This window comes from Siniperca chuatsi, linkage group LG8 (assembly GCF_020085105.1).
Source record: "Siniperca chuatsi isolate FFG_IHB_CAS linkage group LG8, ASM2008510v1, whole genome shotgun sequence".
NCBI classification, from domain to species: domain Eukaryota; kingdom Metazoa; phylum Chordata; class Actinopteri; order Centrarchiformes; family Sinipercidae; genus Siniperca; species Siniperca chuatsi.
Window position 1 is genome coordinate 19,767,486 of NC_058049.1, and position 15,555 is coordinate 19,783,040.

General features: G+C 44.0%; 1 protein-coding gene across 4 annotated transcripts in view; it reads left to right on the forward strand.

Annotated features, from left to right (window-relative positions):
- unc5a (unc-5 netrin receptor A) overlaps positions 1–15,555 on the forward strand; it is a 131,173-nt gene that overhangs the window by 101,536 nt on the left and 14,082 nt on the right. For 2 of the 4 annotated variants that reach the window (XM_044206275.1, XM_044206277.1), the window contains 6 exons: positions 552–716; positions 6,217–6,447; positions 7,171–7,470; positions 10,466–10,553; positions 11,069–11,237; positions 13,318–13,551. In XM_044206275.1, coding sequence (XP_044062210.1) covers positions 552–716; positions 6,217–6,447; positions 7,171–7,470; positions 10,466–10,553; positions 11,069–11,237; positions 13,318–13,551 — 1,187 coding nt within the window. The remainder of the gene's footprint in view (positions 1–551; positions 717–6,216; positions 6,448–7,170; positions 7,471–10,465; positions 10,554–11,068; positions 11,238–13,317; positions 13,552–15,555) is intronic. The other 2 variants (XM_044206276.1, XM_044206279.1) reach the window with 1 other exon arrangement.

Sequence of the window (15,555 nt, forward strand, 5' to 3'; positions counted from 1 at the left end):
TCTCCCTGTACTGATTTAGTTTGTTGACAGCATGGTCTACCAGGCCACAGCAACTTCCACACCACCCTCGTACCATTGGGGTTTAGCTTAGTTGCATCTGATTTCCATGTTGAAAATAAACAAAGAAAGTAGAATAGAGACAAAATGGCTCTCCCCAGTTTTACACGTTTTGGTTTCCATGTGCGTCTGCTGGATTTGAGTGTGTGCAAGTGGATTTGCATGTCTTTATAATGCTTTTCCTACCAGGTTTCCATTTTAGAGCGAGTGGATTTGCACAGGATGGCAACAGAGTATTCTACCAGTTGTTCTCATCCCACACGCAAATACACCACTGCTTTTACACCACTGTTGCATCTGAACTTCACCGTGTAGAGTTTTAACATTTCACGCTGTTTGTAAAAAGGAGTTATAGCTTGTTTTATTGAAACTGTTCAGCATGTTTTCCGATCAATAATTTTTCTGTGTTTGAAGTGAATCGGTTTGAGTTTTTGCTGCTATGCGTGTGTTTGTACTCACCTGTGTGGTTTTTTTTTTATTGTGTGTGTTTGCAGTGGACGGAGGCTGGAGCGAGTGGAGCAAGTGGTCGGCATGTGGTGCAGACTGTTCGATGTGGAGAAGCAGGGAGTGCACCCAGCCCTTACCTGGCACCGGGGGCAAAGACTGCCAGGGGCTCGACCTCCAGTCTCTCAACTGTACCAGCGAGCAGTGCCCGCAGAGTGAGTGCACTACCACCCACATACTGCAAACCATACTCTCAACTGTTCAACTCAATGAAACAATAGAAAAGATAGAGTAGCACAAGGTATTGTTTAACCACTTTTCTGCAGCAGGATCAGTAGAATGCAGATAGCTATATATTTGCTTTATGATAACTGAGCTGATGAACATTTTGAAATCAATAAATGTGCTCAAAACAACTTTTAAGAGGTGTAGCCAGAAAATACAAAAAATAAAAAGCATGATTGTTCAGTTTTGCAATCTTCATCAAATTCAACAACTAGATCACTAACAATACATAGAGAACAAGTGTACAGGATTAGCATCAATTAGCCCCTGAACTAAGGCAGGTAGAGAGGATGGGGAGGAAAAGGCTTTTCCCTTCATGCTTTTTGTTTTTGAATACAGTTTCCACTTTTGCAAGAGGAGCGAGTGTCCTCCTCCTCTTTTTATCAAGTCAAATAAACATTTTATGCCTCCTTATGGCGTCGGCTTCCAGTGATTAGAAATGGAGTACATCTTAGAAAAGGATCATAAAGGAAAGATGTCCATCTCATCAGACACTTGTACTGAGAGTAGAATTGTCTTGCTCGTCCCCACCTGTGTGACCTTTTTAGACGATCGGTTCTAATAAACACTGGTATGACACTCGCTGCTAAGATAATATACAGTCTTTTCACCTGTGTCGGTGCTGTGATGCTCTCTGACCTATTAATAGAGCTGAGAATTAAACCATCTCTCTTCTGATTAAAACACAACCTGCCAGATAAAGTGCCACAGGTCAAATTGGCCGTGAAAACACACATGGCTCGGTGTGCATGTGTGCTGTGATCATTCTTAACGTGCAACGTGTTTATGTTGTGCATTTTATAAAGCTACAAAGCCAATCTGTATTTCATTTTTGTGTAAAGCAGCCAGTACTGTGTTGTCACTCCCAGTGTGTTATTAATAGGGCATGTGCATACTGTCAGGATTAGAAACTGCAAAGCTCATAGAGCCCGAGCCGGCAGCTGAATGGAAAGTGGCACCACAGGGTCCACTGCTGACCAGATGGACATGATGGGCGAGCTCTGTTGATCCCTACAGATACCAAAGACAGAAAGACATTACAGCTTCCCCATCCAGAAATGTAAGTCTCAGGGTGGCATCTCAGAGAAAATGTTATAAATAGTGCACTCTTTGGCTGATCTGCATGGTAAACACTGAGTTTTAATGGGGATTCGGTTGACATGGGCCAATGAATTAACACACTGAATTATGTATCTTGCACTGATTGACATGATCAGACTGATACATGGAGAGTGGGGGGTGGATAGGGGTACTGCATGTGAATGTTGCATTGTGTATGTGTTAGCACTATGTGTCTGTATGTGTGCATGCATGTGCGTGTGTCAACCGTTAGCTGAGTTTGGCTGGTGCAGTGAGCCAGGGAGCTCAGTCGGCCCATCATCAAAGGTCAGCAGCTCCTCCCCAGAGAGGCAAGATATATACACAAAGATGCCAGTCATTGTTCCTCACACACACACACACACACACACACACACACACACACACACACACACACACACACACACACACACAGAGAGAGAGAGTCGCTCAGTATTTACACTGACAGTGCAGAGCGGAGCGCTGGCCTCTGAAGAATGCCTGTCCCAATCTGTTCCCAGCAGATGTGTTTCCATAGACAACGGCTGTGTGAAGTATTATAATAAGCAAAATAGCAAGATGGTTTTGCTTGTCAGCAACTCCTATACTTCAACCATGTCTGCAGGCTATTAGCTGAGATGGAAAACTTCTCCCTGAAACAAAAGGCACCCCTCTATTCTCCAGTGTAATCGAACAATACAACTGCAGAGTGAGCCGTAGTTACTCTGCCACAAAAGATGTCCTCTGTCTGAGGACCTCACAAACATCTCTAATCTCCCTCATTAAGCCAGAAATGGCATATATTAGATGAGGTTATTGTTTTGGGTATTGCATATATCAGAATATGTAGAATCAATGTGCGGCAGCAAGCTTTGTGTTACAGCTCTAAAATAAACAGATCTGACCCAGGCAGGATCATTTTCATAAAGCAAACATGTGAAGCCCAAGATGGAGCTACGCAAAATCTGTGCAGGGAAATGATAAATATGCTGGCAGCGTGCCAGAGCCAAAATGGCAGACAGGTGTTAGAGGGCACGGGGGGGGACAACAACATAAAAACAATTATTTGGCTTAATGTGTGTAATGAAGATAATGAACTTAATTTGCAGCATCATCCCAGTCTGGGGGTGTCACAAATGATTGTGCAAAGACAATCAAACTATTAATCTGTCTTTAGTCTATTTTTGAATTTGGGGGCTAATTTGGTGGCGAAGCAGCTGATGTTTCCGTCACGGGTTTGTTTGGAAGTGGGGTCACAGGCTTTGTGAAAAATGGCGGAACATTTATTTTGGGCCATATTTCACCAGGACCCGCTGAGGGATGGGACGACTGTATTGTGACGATAGTAATGGTCACGTTCACTTTGAGAGTTTTAGTAGCCATATTTCCCTGACCTTAAGAACTCCAGTGTTATTTATCTTCGGGCGAGTGACTAGGATTGGCCATGGGATGAAATATATTCTCAGGTCTCTTGATAAATGCCCAGGGAAGAGGCGCAGGAGGCTGCAAAGCTTTTATTTATCAATGCAGGTAGAGAGAGTTGAGGACTATCAGGTGCGGACATTGTGCTGACTGCCAATGCAGCAAAGGAGTCCAAACTTCAACAGAAGCCAGGTACATCGCCTCAGAGGAGGTGAATTATAAGTCCATACTGGCCCATCTCAAGTCAGAAACTGATCCCTAACCAGCCAGCCCTGGAGCAAGTCTAAAGGGCTGAACTGAAAGCGCCAGGAGAAGGGAACAAACAGATTGGCCCGCAGTCAGCTCCAAAAACAGCTCATCACATCCACAGATTATCCGCAGGCAGGTGTCAATCATGAAGAGAGGTCACATAAAGAGAATCAAAAGTTCTTCTCCAGCAATTACATCAAGTGGAAATGAACAATGGAGTGACGGGCCGCAGAGAGGAAGAGAGGAGTGTGTGTGGAAAAAGCAGAAGAGAGGGCACGCTAGAGGGGGACTAAAGTAAAGCCAATTATAAAACCTGATTAGCTATGTCAATTAAAGTGTGATGGATGTCCTTTCAATTATTGGCTGGCATCATGAAAATCAATGAGCAGGGCCAGGAGGAGCTGAGAGCAGTTGCTGGTCAGGGTTGTAGTGAGCATCGGGATGGTTTCGCTGTGACACCTGGTGGGTCAGATAAAACTTCACTCTGTGATGCTCCGATAAGCCACCAGAGATTACAGACAGAATAGAGGGAGAGAGAGACAGAGAGAGGGAGGCAGAAAGAGAGAGAGAGAGAGTTGTCTGATTGACTGACTTTATTGTCTGGGTGCAAGAATGGTGTGTGCAGGTGAAAAGGAAGAAAAGAGATACTGGATCTTTGCATCTGAGGTTAGCTAGGTGCCTTTGGTTTGCCCTTAGAAAGTAAACAGCAACTGGCCAATCTAAGACTATGTTTATCCAATCAGCAGAACCCAGTTGGCCTGTCTCCTTGCTGACGGGTGTTGTTTGGTCTTTAGTCAGACTGCACATCTCTCTGTAGACTGCAGCGTTAGAAGTCCAAATATCACAGCCTCGTCTGGCCTTTGACTCACCAAGACAATTGGATTTGGGAACTTTAATGAGAGGTTCAGCCATAGTCTCTCCCCACTTTTTTGAAGCTCATTGTGGAAGGTGAAAGGTTTAGCCAGGCTGCTTACAGTTAAGCACCTCTATGCTTCCCTGAGGACAGACAAACAGGAGGAGAAAGGCACAGGTAAATGGACAGGATGAGAGGTGGAGGAAGGGTGTATGTAGCCTGTACGACTGTTCATGCCATAAGTTTGTTGTGTGCAGATGTGCTATATGATGTCAAGAACAAAACCCACGATCTTGTGTTTATCTTCAGCCAGTCATCCACAAGAGCTTGGCTGCATATAATCCCACTACTTAAGGTATCAGATTGTACTGAGAAAATGAAATAGATTCTGGCATTTCTCTTAAAGACTTGGGTATGTCAGGCAGCTTTGTCCAAAGAAATTGATTTTCCAAGGCAAAAGGAGAAGGCAAGGACAAATGGATGAAAAGAGATGAGAATAGAGATGGGAGAGAGAGAATACTTTTTTGACCAATTTCTCTTTTTTTCAAATTTGACTGTTAGCGCTCTGCTAATTTAATTGTGCCATTCTCATGTCACAGATTTACTAACACCAATTAAAACTTGTCAGATCTGTGTTTCCAAGGTTGAGCGCAGTTCCTGTCAAGCGGTAGGATTATACAGTGGTGGAAAAACACCATGACAGTCTGGAGATATTCATCAAAATATGTCATATCTAACGTTAATCAGGTTGGTTTTGACACAAACCTTTTGGACGTGTTATTGCTGCTCATTGCTGAAATGCTAATCACACATGCTGTCAGTCACAGGCACATGCTGTCTCCCTGTTAGATGTTTTTTTTTGTCCTTCTTTAATTCTTGTTTTCATTCTTGTATGTTTGCTCTTCTCTTCCTGCTTCTATCCTCCTCCTTTTGTTGTCAACTCAACGCACGCCAGCCTGCAGCACTTTAACCTTTGCCGTTGTTGTCCATCCCTCAAAGCTACATTGCTCAATGCGCTCCCTCCTTGACTGTGTTCAGTTGACAGGGCTACGCCCCTGTGGCTTCCCGGGACAATGGCCCTCCACAAAGACCCCGGGAGCATCCTCCACCTCCTCCACCAAATTCCCCCAGCCCAGGGAGACAGCCGTAGCAAATCCCATTCTCCTGCAAACACATATACACACACATACACACAATACATACACACAAATGCATGCACTCATTGATGTTTGTCTGGGCTTAGCTGTCATCTTCATACTGTACTTTTGGGAAAAAGACGCCCTTATGCTTTTGAGAGAGGGAGACATTCAATAAGAGGTGCTAGAATTTCATAAGCAAATCCTTCATTTTTCCACTGTCTCTCTTGGGGGTGTTTAGTGCTTAGACAAAGAGAGAAAAAGACAGGGGAGAGAAAGAACATGCTAGTATAAGATATATTTATCCAGTGCAGAAATGAAGTAAGGTAACGCTGAAAACCTGCTACAGAAACTGTTTTTTTCTCCTTTCCGATTATCCACAGGTTGACATTGAAGTTTTAGGCTTTTAAAAATACTCCAAATCAAGATGGTTATCTAATATTTGCTAATGTTGGCTCTCTTAACTCTGCATCAAACAGTCAGGGACAAAGTCAAGCAGCATTAGGTCACAAGCAGTGAGTGTGTAACTGATTTCGTGCTATTAAACAGATCCTCAAGTGAGACCTTCGCATGGAAGATAATAAAAGATGTTGCAGCAGCATATGTTGGTATTGTCATTCAATACCTGAGGGAGTTTTGCAGTCGTGATTAATCATTTCTTTGCTGTTCTGTTCTGTTGTCCTCCCATTGCAGCTGTGAGCGGGGCCGAGGACGTGGCGCTCTACGTGGGCATGGTGGCAGTGGCTCTGTGTCTCACTCTGCTGCTCATCGTGGTGGTCCTGGTCTACCGGCGTAAGAAGGAGGGCCTAGATGCCGACGTGGCGGACTCCTCCATCCTCACCACTGGCTTCCAGCCCATGGGCATCAAGCCCAGCAAGCCAGGTGTGTGGGCACCGCGGCCACGCAGGCCTCCCCCCCACAGCAGTAGGACACTGTTCTTTGTTCTACCCTCCTCTGTGCGTCCGTCGGCCTGTCTGTCTGCCCACCATGACCGTGCAGCACTCATCTACATGTACCACTGATCCTGTGTTTGTTTGTGGTTGTGGAGGTGGTGTGAATGTGTTCACAGTGGTTTGTAGTCTAAGCAAGATGTATTATGTTGTGTGTGTGGGTGTGGGTGTGGGTGTGTGTGGTGCACAAGCTGTTTATTTGCCTGCCTGAGACATTATGTTTCGCCACCACCTCATTGTCAGGAAATGTACCCACTCTGTTTACTGCCTGTATGGAGCCTCTGAGGTTTACCAGCAAGTAATAGAAATACAACTGTCTGAGTTGGATGGAGATGGGGAACTGGGTTGCAGTGCCTGTGATTCACTGTGAAAAAAAGCCTTTATACATTCTGGATGCTAAGCTGTATCTGAGTTCTGTTTGGAATTGATTGTGTGGTTGCTAAAGAGACAGACAGAGATAGAGAGAGGGGAGGGGAATAGACTGGCTTTGGGTGGAATTTGTGTTTGTGCATTGTCAAGAGTGTGTGCGTGTGAGTCTTCTGTTTTCTGCACCATGTGTCTTTTCCTGTTTGTTTCAGTTTTCTGTGTGTCGCGACAGCTTTAGAGAGTGTGAGGTCTGTCTCTGTGATGTACGAAACCACGCTGCCGCCTGCCACTCATGGAGACTCACCCGCTTTCTTTTTTATTATTCAAACAGAGAATTCCCATTTGCTCACCATCCAGCCTGATCTAACCACTACCACCACCAGTTACCAAGGCACTCTACGCTCTCGCCATGATGCCACTGGGAAGTTTTCAATGACCAATGGGCCTCTACTGGATCCGCTTCCCAACGGCTCGCACACTCTGCACAATGGCAAACTTAACTCAGACCCTGCCGAGTTTGTGAGCAGGCTGTCCACTCAGAGCTACTTTAAAACGCTGCCCCGCGATGTTGCTAACACCTCCTATGGGACCTTCAACTTCCTGGGAGGGAGGCTGACAATCCCCAACACAGGTGGGTTCTTCTTTTAGGTTCATATAGGTTTCTAAGGGGGCTTTCAAACCTGTAGTTCAGTTCAATTGGTTTGGACCAAGAAAAATAAAAGATACATTTCTGCCTTTCAGTTTTGGTCCAGTTCATGTTCTCACTGACTTTTTACAAACAAACTAAGAGCTGACTGGTAACTCATTCATTAGACAGTTTTGGTCATGTCATCCTGCATCATAGTGGACCCATGTGGGGAAATCAAACCCTCAAACCAGAGAAGGTGGTCACAATGAAGAGATCATAGATTATGAGCATTATTAGTCGAGACTGCAACTCGCACTTGTCAAAAAGAGGCATTTTTTACCGAATTCTATTACGGGAATAGTTACTGTGTGGTTGCTACGTTTCACTTATTTTTAATGTGAAACTGCTAAAAATGCACAGTGTAGGACACAAGTTCAGCACACCTCTGTTTTAATTCCTCTTCACTCTCTGACAAATCAGGAAAAATCCCCACACTCACATGATGACCTGCCTACTTATGATGTTATGGTTACCAAATGGTCTTGTATAAATATGGGCTATACATCGATTTTACACAGATTAGGAGATCGCTTTTTTTAACAGATGGATTTAATAGTAGTTAAGCTTTTGAAATTATGCTAAAATCACACATCTACTATCAAGACAAGACTCATTTTGGTCCTGTTTCTACCTGTCCAACATTTTATGATATATGGGGTTTAGTTAAGTTATAATAATAATACCCATAATCATTTTTTGTGTTAGCTCTTTGTGACACTAGAGAAGACCAAAATAAAACGTAGACATAAGGTGCAGTAAAGTCCCCAAAACTGTCCAATCGATGAGTTACCTGCCAGTCCATAAGTCTTTATGTTTACCTCTTGGTCCATTTATAATAAGTCGGTTTGAACAGGAAACGGAGCAGAACTAAAGGGCAACAATGTATAATTTATAAGTCCAGACCAGTTTACTGCTTCCTACTGTAATTTGTAAATGGAATTTATGAAAACTCTTTAGATGAGAAGACAATGAGTAAAAACTCTTATGATACCAAAGTTGGACAGTAAAAGCAGAGTCGTTTTCATTCAGGTATTGTTTCAGTAGACACAGCATTGTAAGTCTGTGTTGTGTAAGGACAGGGAGATTTCAGTAATCCTCTGTAGGATGTTCTGTTTGCCACTGTACTTCAAACAAAGAAGAAAAGTTCCATCTAAACAATGTAACATCTGCTATTAAATGTGGAAATACAGTAGGAACAAATCAGTTGTTTTTCGTATTGCACATTACATACATTGTCATTGCTTTTACGTAAAAAAGAACATTTACAGAAACTTTACTACACCTGCTTTAATGACACAATGCCTCTGAATGGACATTAACAAGGAGAATTTATCAGTAACAGCTGAGTCCCATAAACGTCTGACTGTCTTATTGAAACCGACCCAGACCATTCAGCCTTTAAATCTTGTGCATGTGGGTTTCCTAATAGGTTTGCACCAGGATAACACACATAAAAGAAACAGCTTAGTGCACAGGCTGTATTTCTCTCTGTGATACAGTTGTAAGGCACAAGATGAGACACCATAAATGCATGAAGGGCCTGTTTTAGCTGGGTGATTAAGGAGGATTGTGTGTGAAAAGTTCAGGTTTTTTATCTAAAAAGTGCATAATCCAAGGATTAAAACACCCAAAAAAGAAAGGTATTTGCCTTTACAGCATCTCAAATGCATGATCGAGTAAAATGTTTTGTCTACATCTACACTGCACGCCATGAATAGTTAAAATGAATGTTCAGTGCAGTGTTGAGATGACTAGCTATAAAATGAAGAGTGTGTGCCAAATACATTGTGCTCTGAGAGATTCCTGGAATAAAACCTAGAACAAATTATTCCAGTTAGGCCCCTCGCTTATGACAGAGCTGGTTGAATTTGTAGCTGATGTCCACAAGTGTCAGTTGCATGGACAGAAGAATAGAGATAGTCCATTAAAGATTAGTCTGATAAAAGATATAAAAAGCCCACCATCATTAGTCTCCTATTTTGCTTCCCCTCTTCGCATTAGCTGAGCACAGAGCTTATATAATTATACTGGAAGACAGTGTTTTCACTTGGCTCATTGTAGGCTGTCCAGATTAGCCGATGACAGCGCCAATACGCCAGTATTTTGTGGGAGAAAAGGTCTTTTTTTTCCCTGTGTTTTCCTTGGCATTACTCACTCTCTCTGTCTGTCTTCCACTCTCTTACAGATATTTTATGCATGGATTAATTCAAGCCATGTAGACTATACCACGCATTGGCACCCATCTTCTCATTGGGACACAGGAAAAAAAAAAAAAACAGTACTCGTATGCATCCACCCAGAGGAGATATACTGTCATTTAGCACAGTTTCAGAACAGGCTCATGGAAGACATGGTTTATAGATTCAGACAAGGCTGTGAGCATTCAGGCACCTTCACCTTATTCAAACATGTTTTTATGGTGAATAGACCCAACTGTTAAGGATAGTGTCACATAGTCACTTTGTACTACATTTTAAATAGGATTCTAAGAAGATGATTTTGGCATGAGAATCACAACACAAATGCCACAACACTCAAGCTTACCTCAATAGCTCTCTCTATTCTCCAAGGTGCATTCCCTCACTCTCCTGGGGAAGTGTAATTTTCCTGGAGTAGTCTGTTTCATGGTCTCAATTATCTACTTGGTGGCAGACGGAGGACATTTAAACTGCGATGCAGTGTGCACTTTTGTCTCAGCTAATTGTTGACCGTGGGGACGCGTGCCGCCTCGGCTGCCAGTGCAGAGATTTGCATCTACTGTACCTGACGGAGGCTGCCTCTGACCTTCAGAGTAGATTTGTTTTTGCAGCCATACAGTTTTGTTGAGTGGGCTGGCTTCCTTTGTGAGATGACAAAAGTGTTGTTCAGTCAGAACAAATGAGCCTGTCCCCCTCTTCCTTACCCCCCCCCCCCCTCCCTTTGTTGTTATTTGCATTAGGAATCAGTCTGCTCATTCCTCCCGAGGCCATCCCCAGAGGAAAGATCTATGAGATTTATCTCACTGTTCAGAGGAAGGAAGATTTAAGGTGGGTCTCTTTAACACTGCCTAACTGGCAGTCTTCCCTGGATGCCACTAGGCTGTTTGTTTTGATGCTCTACTGTTCCATTACGAAAGGCTTAAGAGTCTGTGCCAGTACTGTGGAGGAGGGATGTAAATAAATAACGTAGCCTTTTACCAGGATGTGCACTATTTAAGTTAAATGAATTGTTTGGAAAACACTGTTTATCTGGCTTGCTGCATTCAGTCTCAGAAGGCACAGTCATTGTAGCATGTTGTGATAGTGTTATGTTATTACTCAGTTATCACAACTTGGTCCAGCTAGTCAGTGAGCCCAGCAGGCTTTCATTATTCTCTGGTACAGCTGCTGGATAATTTGCAGAGGTGACAGTATCATATCCTGCTTACAAGAGACGTGTAAATTCTCACTAATAACTTGACGAGTAAAAGCACTTCATCTTGATTAATCCCCCCCTCTCTCTGTCTCTGTCTCTCTCTCCCCTCTCTCTTCTCTTCTCCTCTCCTCTCCTCTCCATGGTGTAGGTTGCCCCTGGCCGGCTGCCAGACCCTGCTCAGCCCCGTTGTGAGTTGTGGCCCTCCGGGGGTGGTCCTGAGCCGGCCAGTTATCCTCAGCATGGACCACTGCTCTGACGCATGCCTCGATAACTGGGCCGTCCGCCTGAAGAAGCAGAACTATGAGGGCGCTTGGGAGGTGAGACAGCACTATAACTCCAGCACAAATCCATAGAAAGACAAAGTTGCCACCCAGTGAATTTGTAAAGTCTTACTAAACTCACTGAGAGCTTTCCTTGAAAAAGTACAAACTTGTTCAGCAGAGACTTGAAACTCACACAGGAAAGCACTCAATGCTGTATAGCGGAGGTAGTTATGGCCCAGCACTCATCCACTCCATAGGGTTTAAATTATATTGACCATCAGGTGTTTTCTCATTGGGCTGGAACAAAAGCCTGGAAGCACCAGCTCTCTCCAGCTCAAAAGTTGCTAGGCAACATGTGTCTCAAAACAGAAATTCTCTAAGCAAATTACTGATCCTCAAAGTACTCTTCTGAGTGCTCCTTGACCATTTTTGACCGCTACTTCCAATTATAGAGCTCCCTCCCCATTTTTCCATCCATGAAATTTGAAAGTAACCAGAACTGCCAGACTCCAATAGGATAGAGTTGAGAAGAACATTTGGTGTCTACACACACACACACACACACACACACACACACACACACGCAAACAACGGTTTGAGGCAGTATACCCATCTCAACAATCCAGAGAGATTGGAAAGGGTGCTGGTGGGCTTTGGAGTGTTAGTAGGTCTTCTTTCATGTTCGATATTGTGCATAAATTATTCAGCCTCCCCCGTGTGTGGTGGTGGTGGGGTGTCTGTGGGATGGATTGGCCTGTCTGAGGCAGAGGTTAGACCAGCACTTTTAATCATCGGCCGGACCAAATATAGCCCAACGGCCTGACTGCATGGCCACCAAAGGAAAAAGTGCCAGGTGGACGAGAGGATGAGAGTGGAAACAACCAGAGAGAGAAGGAAAATGAAAGAAAGGAGACAAAGAGGGAAAGGCAAAGTGGACAGGCAGGTAATGTAGATGTAGAGGAATGATTAGAAAGAATGGGAGATTGGAAATGTGGCTCAGGAAAGAAGAGAAAGACATAAAGAGATGGTGAAAATGGACATGCAGAAGGAGTAAGAGAAATGAATTGCCCGTAGAGTGAGCGCTCAGTGGCGTAATTGAGCCACCTCACTCTCTGCTCCACTTTGAAGAAATATTATGATGAAAAAGTGAAATTCCATTGTGGTTGCATAGCAAATGAATTGTGTCAATACTAATTCTATTGATGTAGATGGTGTCTGGTTGAATTGATCCTAGAGGGGCTTACTGGGCATTTGGCAGGCAGAATGCTCTCTTCAGCTTGATTGGCTAATGAGAAGAGTCAGTCAACAGGCATGGTGGGATTTTAGAGAAAATGTTGTCACCTTGGGTCCAATTTGTCCCCATCAAATTAGCTCAGAGAGCAGTAGAATTATCTCATAAAACTATCCTGTACTGTGATGGGATAGGATATTTTCACAAGTCTTGTCATCTTTATTAGAGATGCAGTTGTGATACAGCACTGGAACAAAGCAAGAAAAACCCTATGTTTAAATCTGTCTTTTTTCTCCATCAGGCAACAGTGTTGTTTTGCAGATAAATTGGCAAGTTGTTTTCACCTTTCTTAACAAATCTCAAAGGCTGAAAGAATTTCCGGAAATCCCAATAAACATTTACTGCACCTCCACAGTCTTTTCTTTCTCCAGAACCATCTATTCTTACCAGGAATCTATTAGAGTCCCCTTTCATGTCAATTGAGTACCTTGTTCATGCATTATTAAGTAAATTGATGGTGTTCTATAGGACATGTGTCTTTGTATGAGGGAATGTGTGTCTTTATATCAGTATGGAGTAAGTGTACTGCAGTGAAAAGGGAATTTGAAGCAAGAACAAAGTATTCCTTTTTTTCCTGATCTAAACTGTTATCCAGATACTTATGTAACATTACCTTAAAGACCTTTAGCTTAAATGTTACTTTGTCACACTGCAGGAGGGACAGAGTTTGGGGCCTTGCTACTGCTTCAAACTACTTTCCTAACAACCCCTTTACAAACACACACCCACACATACAGACATCAGGTACCCAGGCAAACACATTACCCTTCCCTCCTACATAAATTGGGTGCCTGACCTTCCATTCACACCTTGTTTTTTTTTTCTCCACCTCGCTTCCTCCAGGACGTCCTGCTGATGGGGGAGGAGCTGGTGTCGGAGCCCTATTACTGCCAGCTTGAGGCCGAGACATGCCGGCTTTTCTCGGAGCAGCTGGGCACCCTCGCCCTGGTGGGAGAGTCCCTGCACATGGGTGCTGCCAAGCGTCTGAGGCTGGTGCTCTTCTCTGACGCGTACTGCTCCACGCTGGAGTACAACATCAGGGTCTACTGCATGGACGACACACAGGACGTCTTCAAGGTAAATTGTGACAAATGTAGCGCTGCCTGTTATTCTGTTTGGCGGGCAGTTTCTCAGCCTGAGACTGGATCGAGCGGTTTTGCATCAGCAGAATGATAGGTAGACTATTATGTGTAATAGTATTGTCTGTCACATTGGAAGGTTAGTAGAAATCAGCGCAGACATGTTGGAGTTCAGCATAGCCGTAGTAAATTGAACAATATTGCAGGCCTGATTACACCATGTGCAGTTCAAGGGTGTGTGATTTGTGGAGCTGATGTTCCCCCCCTGAGTCTATTCAAACAATAATGCATATGTCCAGGTTAATCATGGTATACAGTACAAACTCTGAGTGTGTTTTGATGTGCATGCCTACAGAGATGTTTTACTCCTTTCATGCTGTCAGTGGTTCTGCTTGGCTGCCGTGGGCCAAGAAGTTTCTCATCACTTTGTTCAATAGCATATTTCGCTTCTCTTTTTTGCTCTCCACATGGACAGAGTATAATCAAGCACTAATGCCTTCCTCCCTCCCCTGAGGACTGCCTCTGAGTAGCCTGTTAAGATTTCATTTGCATGGTTAATTAGTAAATTAAAAGGAGAGCCTGCCCCAATCTTTTCCCAGCAACCCCCGCGCTCGCTCTCTATTTCTCTCCGCACCCCTTGTCTCTCTCCAAGTTGTTCCTCTTCGTCTGACACCACCCACAGCCACAAGTGCCACTTCCCACTCGAGTCCACTTTTGCTGGCTGTAATGGCTGACCTCCTTGTGCAGAGGCTCGCCACCGGCACAATCTATGGATGGCTGTGGGACACAAACAATGGAAGGCAGTGGGGGCTCCGGCTGAAATTAGTACTCTCACATTGAGGGAGCTGAAGATGAGATGAGAACTGTGCACAGGCTCTAGCTGTGGGGTGGGAATTACTGAAAACTGTCCTAGCTTACATCTGTCTTTTTGTGGGTCAATTCTGCCCCTGCCGCTATCTTTCTTAGATTCTGACAGCTATGTCCTGCATGATAGCAGGTGTGCTCAGGGAAATAGCTGGCTGGCATTCAACTGTGTTCTAATGTAGAAATAAATGTAAAATGTAGCATACGGGAGCTGATGCAGCTCTGCAGAGGAAGGGCTTTTTTATCAACCCTTTTTTGTTTACTTGCTATCAAAGCAGTTGTAATGATAGGGCTCTCTTTATATATCCAGATCATCGGGTGACCCGGTGGTGTTTTGCTGCAGTACGACTGTTGAAATGACCTTGTGTGTCCTGTGTTGGATGCAGGAAGGCTGCTGGTGCACACAAACTCTTTCTCTCGTTCTCCCTCTGGCTAGCTCTTGTTCTGCTATTTTCCCGCTCTCTTAGCCAGGAAAAGGACATCTGAGCTTGTTGACTCCAGCACTTGTGCTGCCATACTCTGCGGCTCCCTCGACGCCCTTGAGTGCATTAGCTCCCCGTCTCTCACACAACCTGGTCCTGTGGTAAGCCATGGCGTCTCCAGGGTTTTGTAGTTTTTAGTGAGTGATTTAGAATGTGGCCCACACTGTTTAGTAATCTCGACTTCACACTGCTCTTGATGCTATTATGGAGGGAGCAGTTCATTTAGCAAGTACATTAACCACTTTGAGTGGAGATTAAACTTCCCTGGAGAGGTTCAGCCTAATCACAAATCACTATCTTTAAAATGCACCATTTATGATTAGACTTTCACTATGGCTACCATTAGAGTTAATTGTAGTGTGTAGCAGTAGGTGGTACAGTGGAGTGGCACAGCAGAATATTTTGCTTGTGTTGATGTACAGTACCCCTTCAGCACATGTGAATTTTATGACAGCATTTGCAGCCTGCTAAGGCACTGCACCTCGTTTTTCAGACAAGAAGTCAACTTTTCATGCATTAAACAGGCTGTACTTTTGATGGGAGATGAAAAAAAAATGTCTCTGCCTTTTCTGTTGGCTGTTCAGTGGCAGGAAGAACTGTGGAAACCTAAAGGGATGCTGAGATTTTCTCTGCAGTCCCCTTGCTGGCTGTCAGTC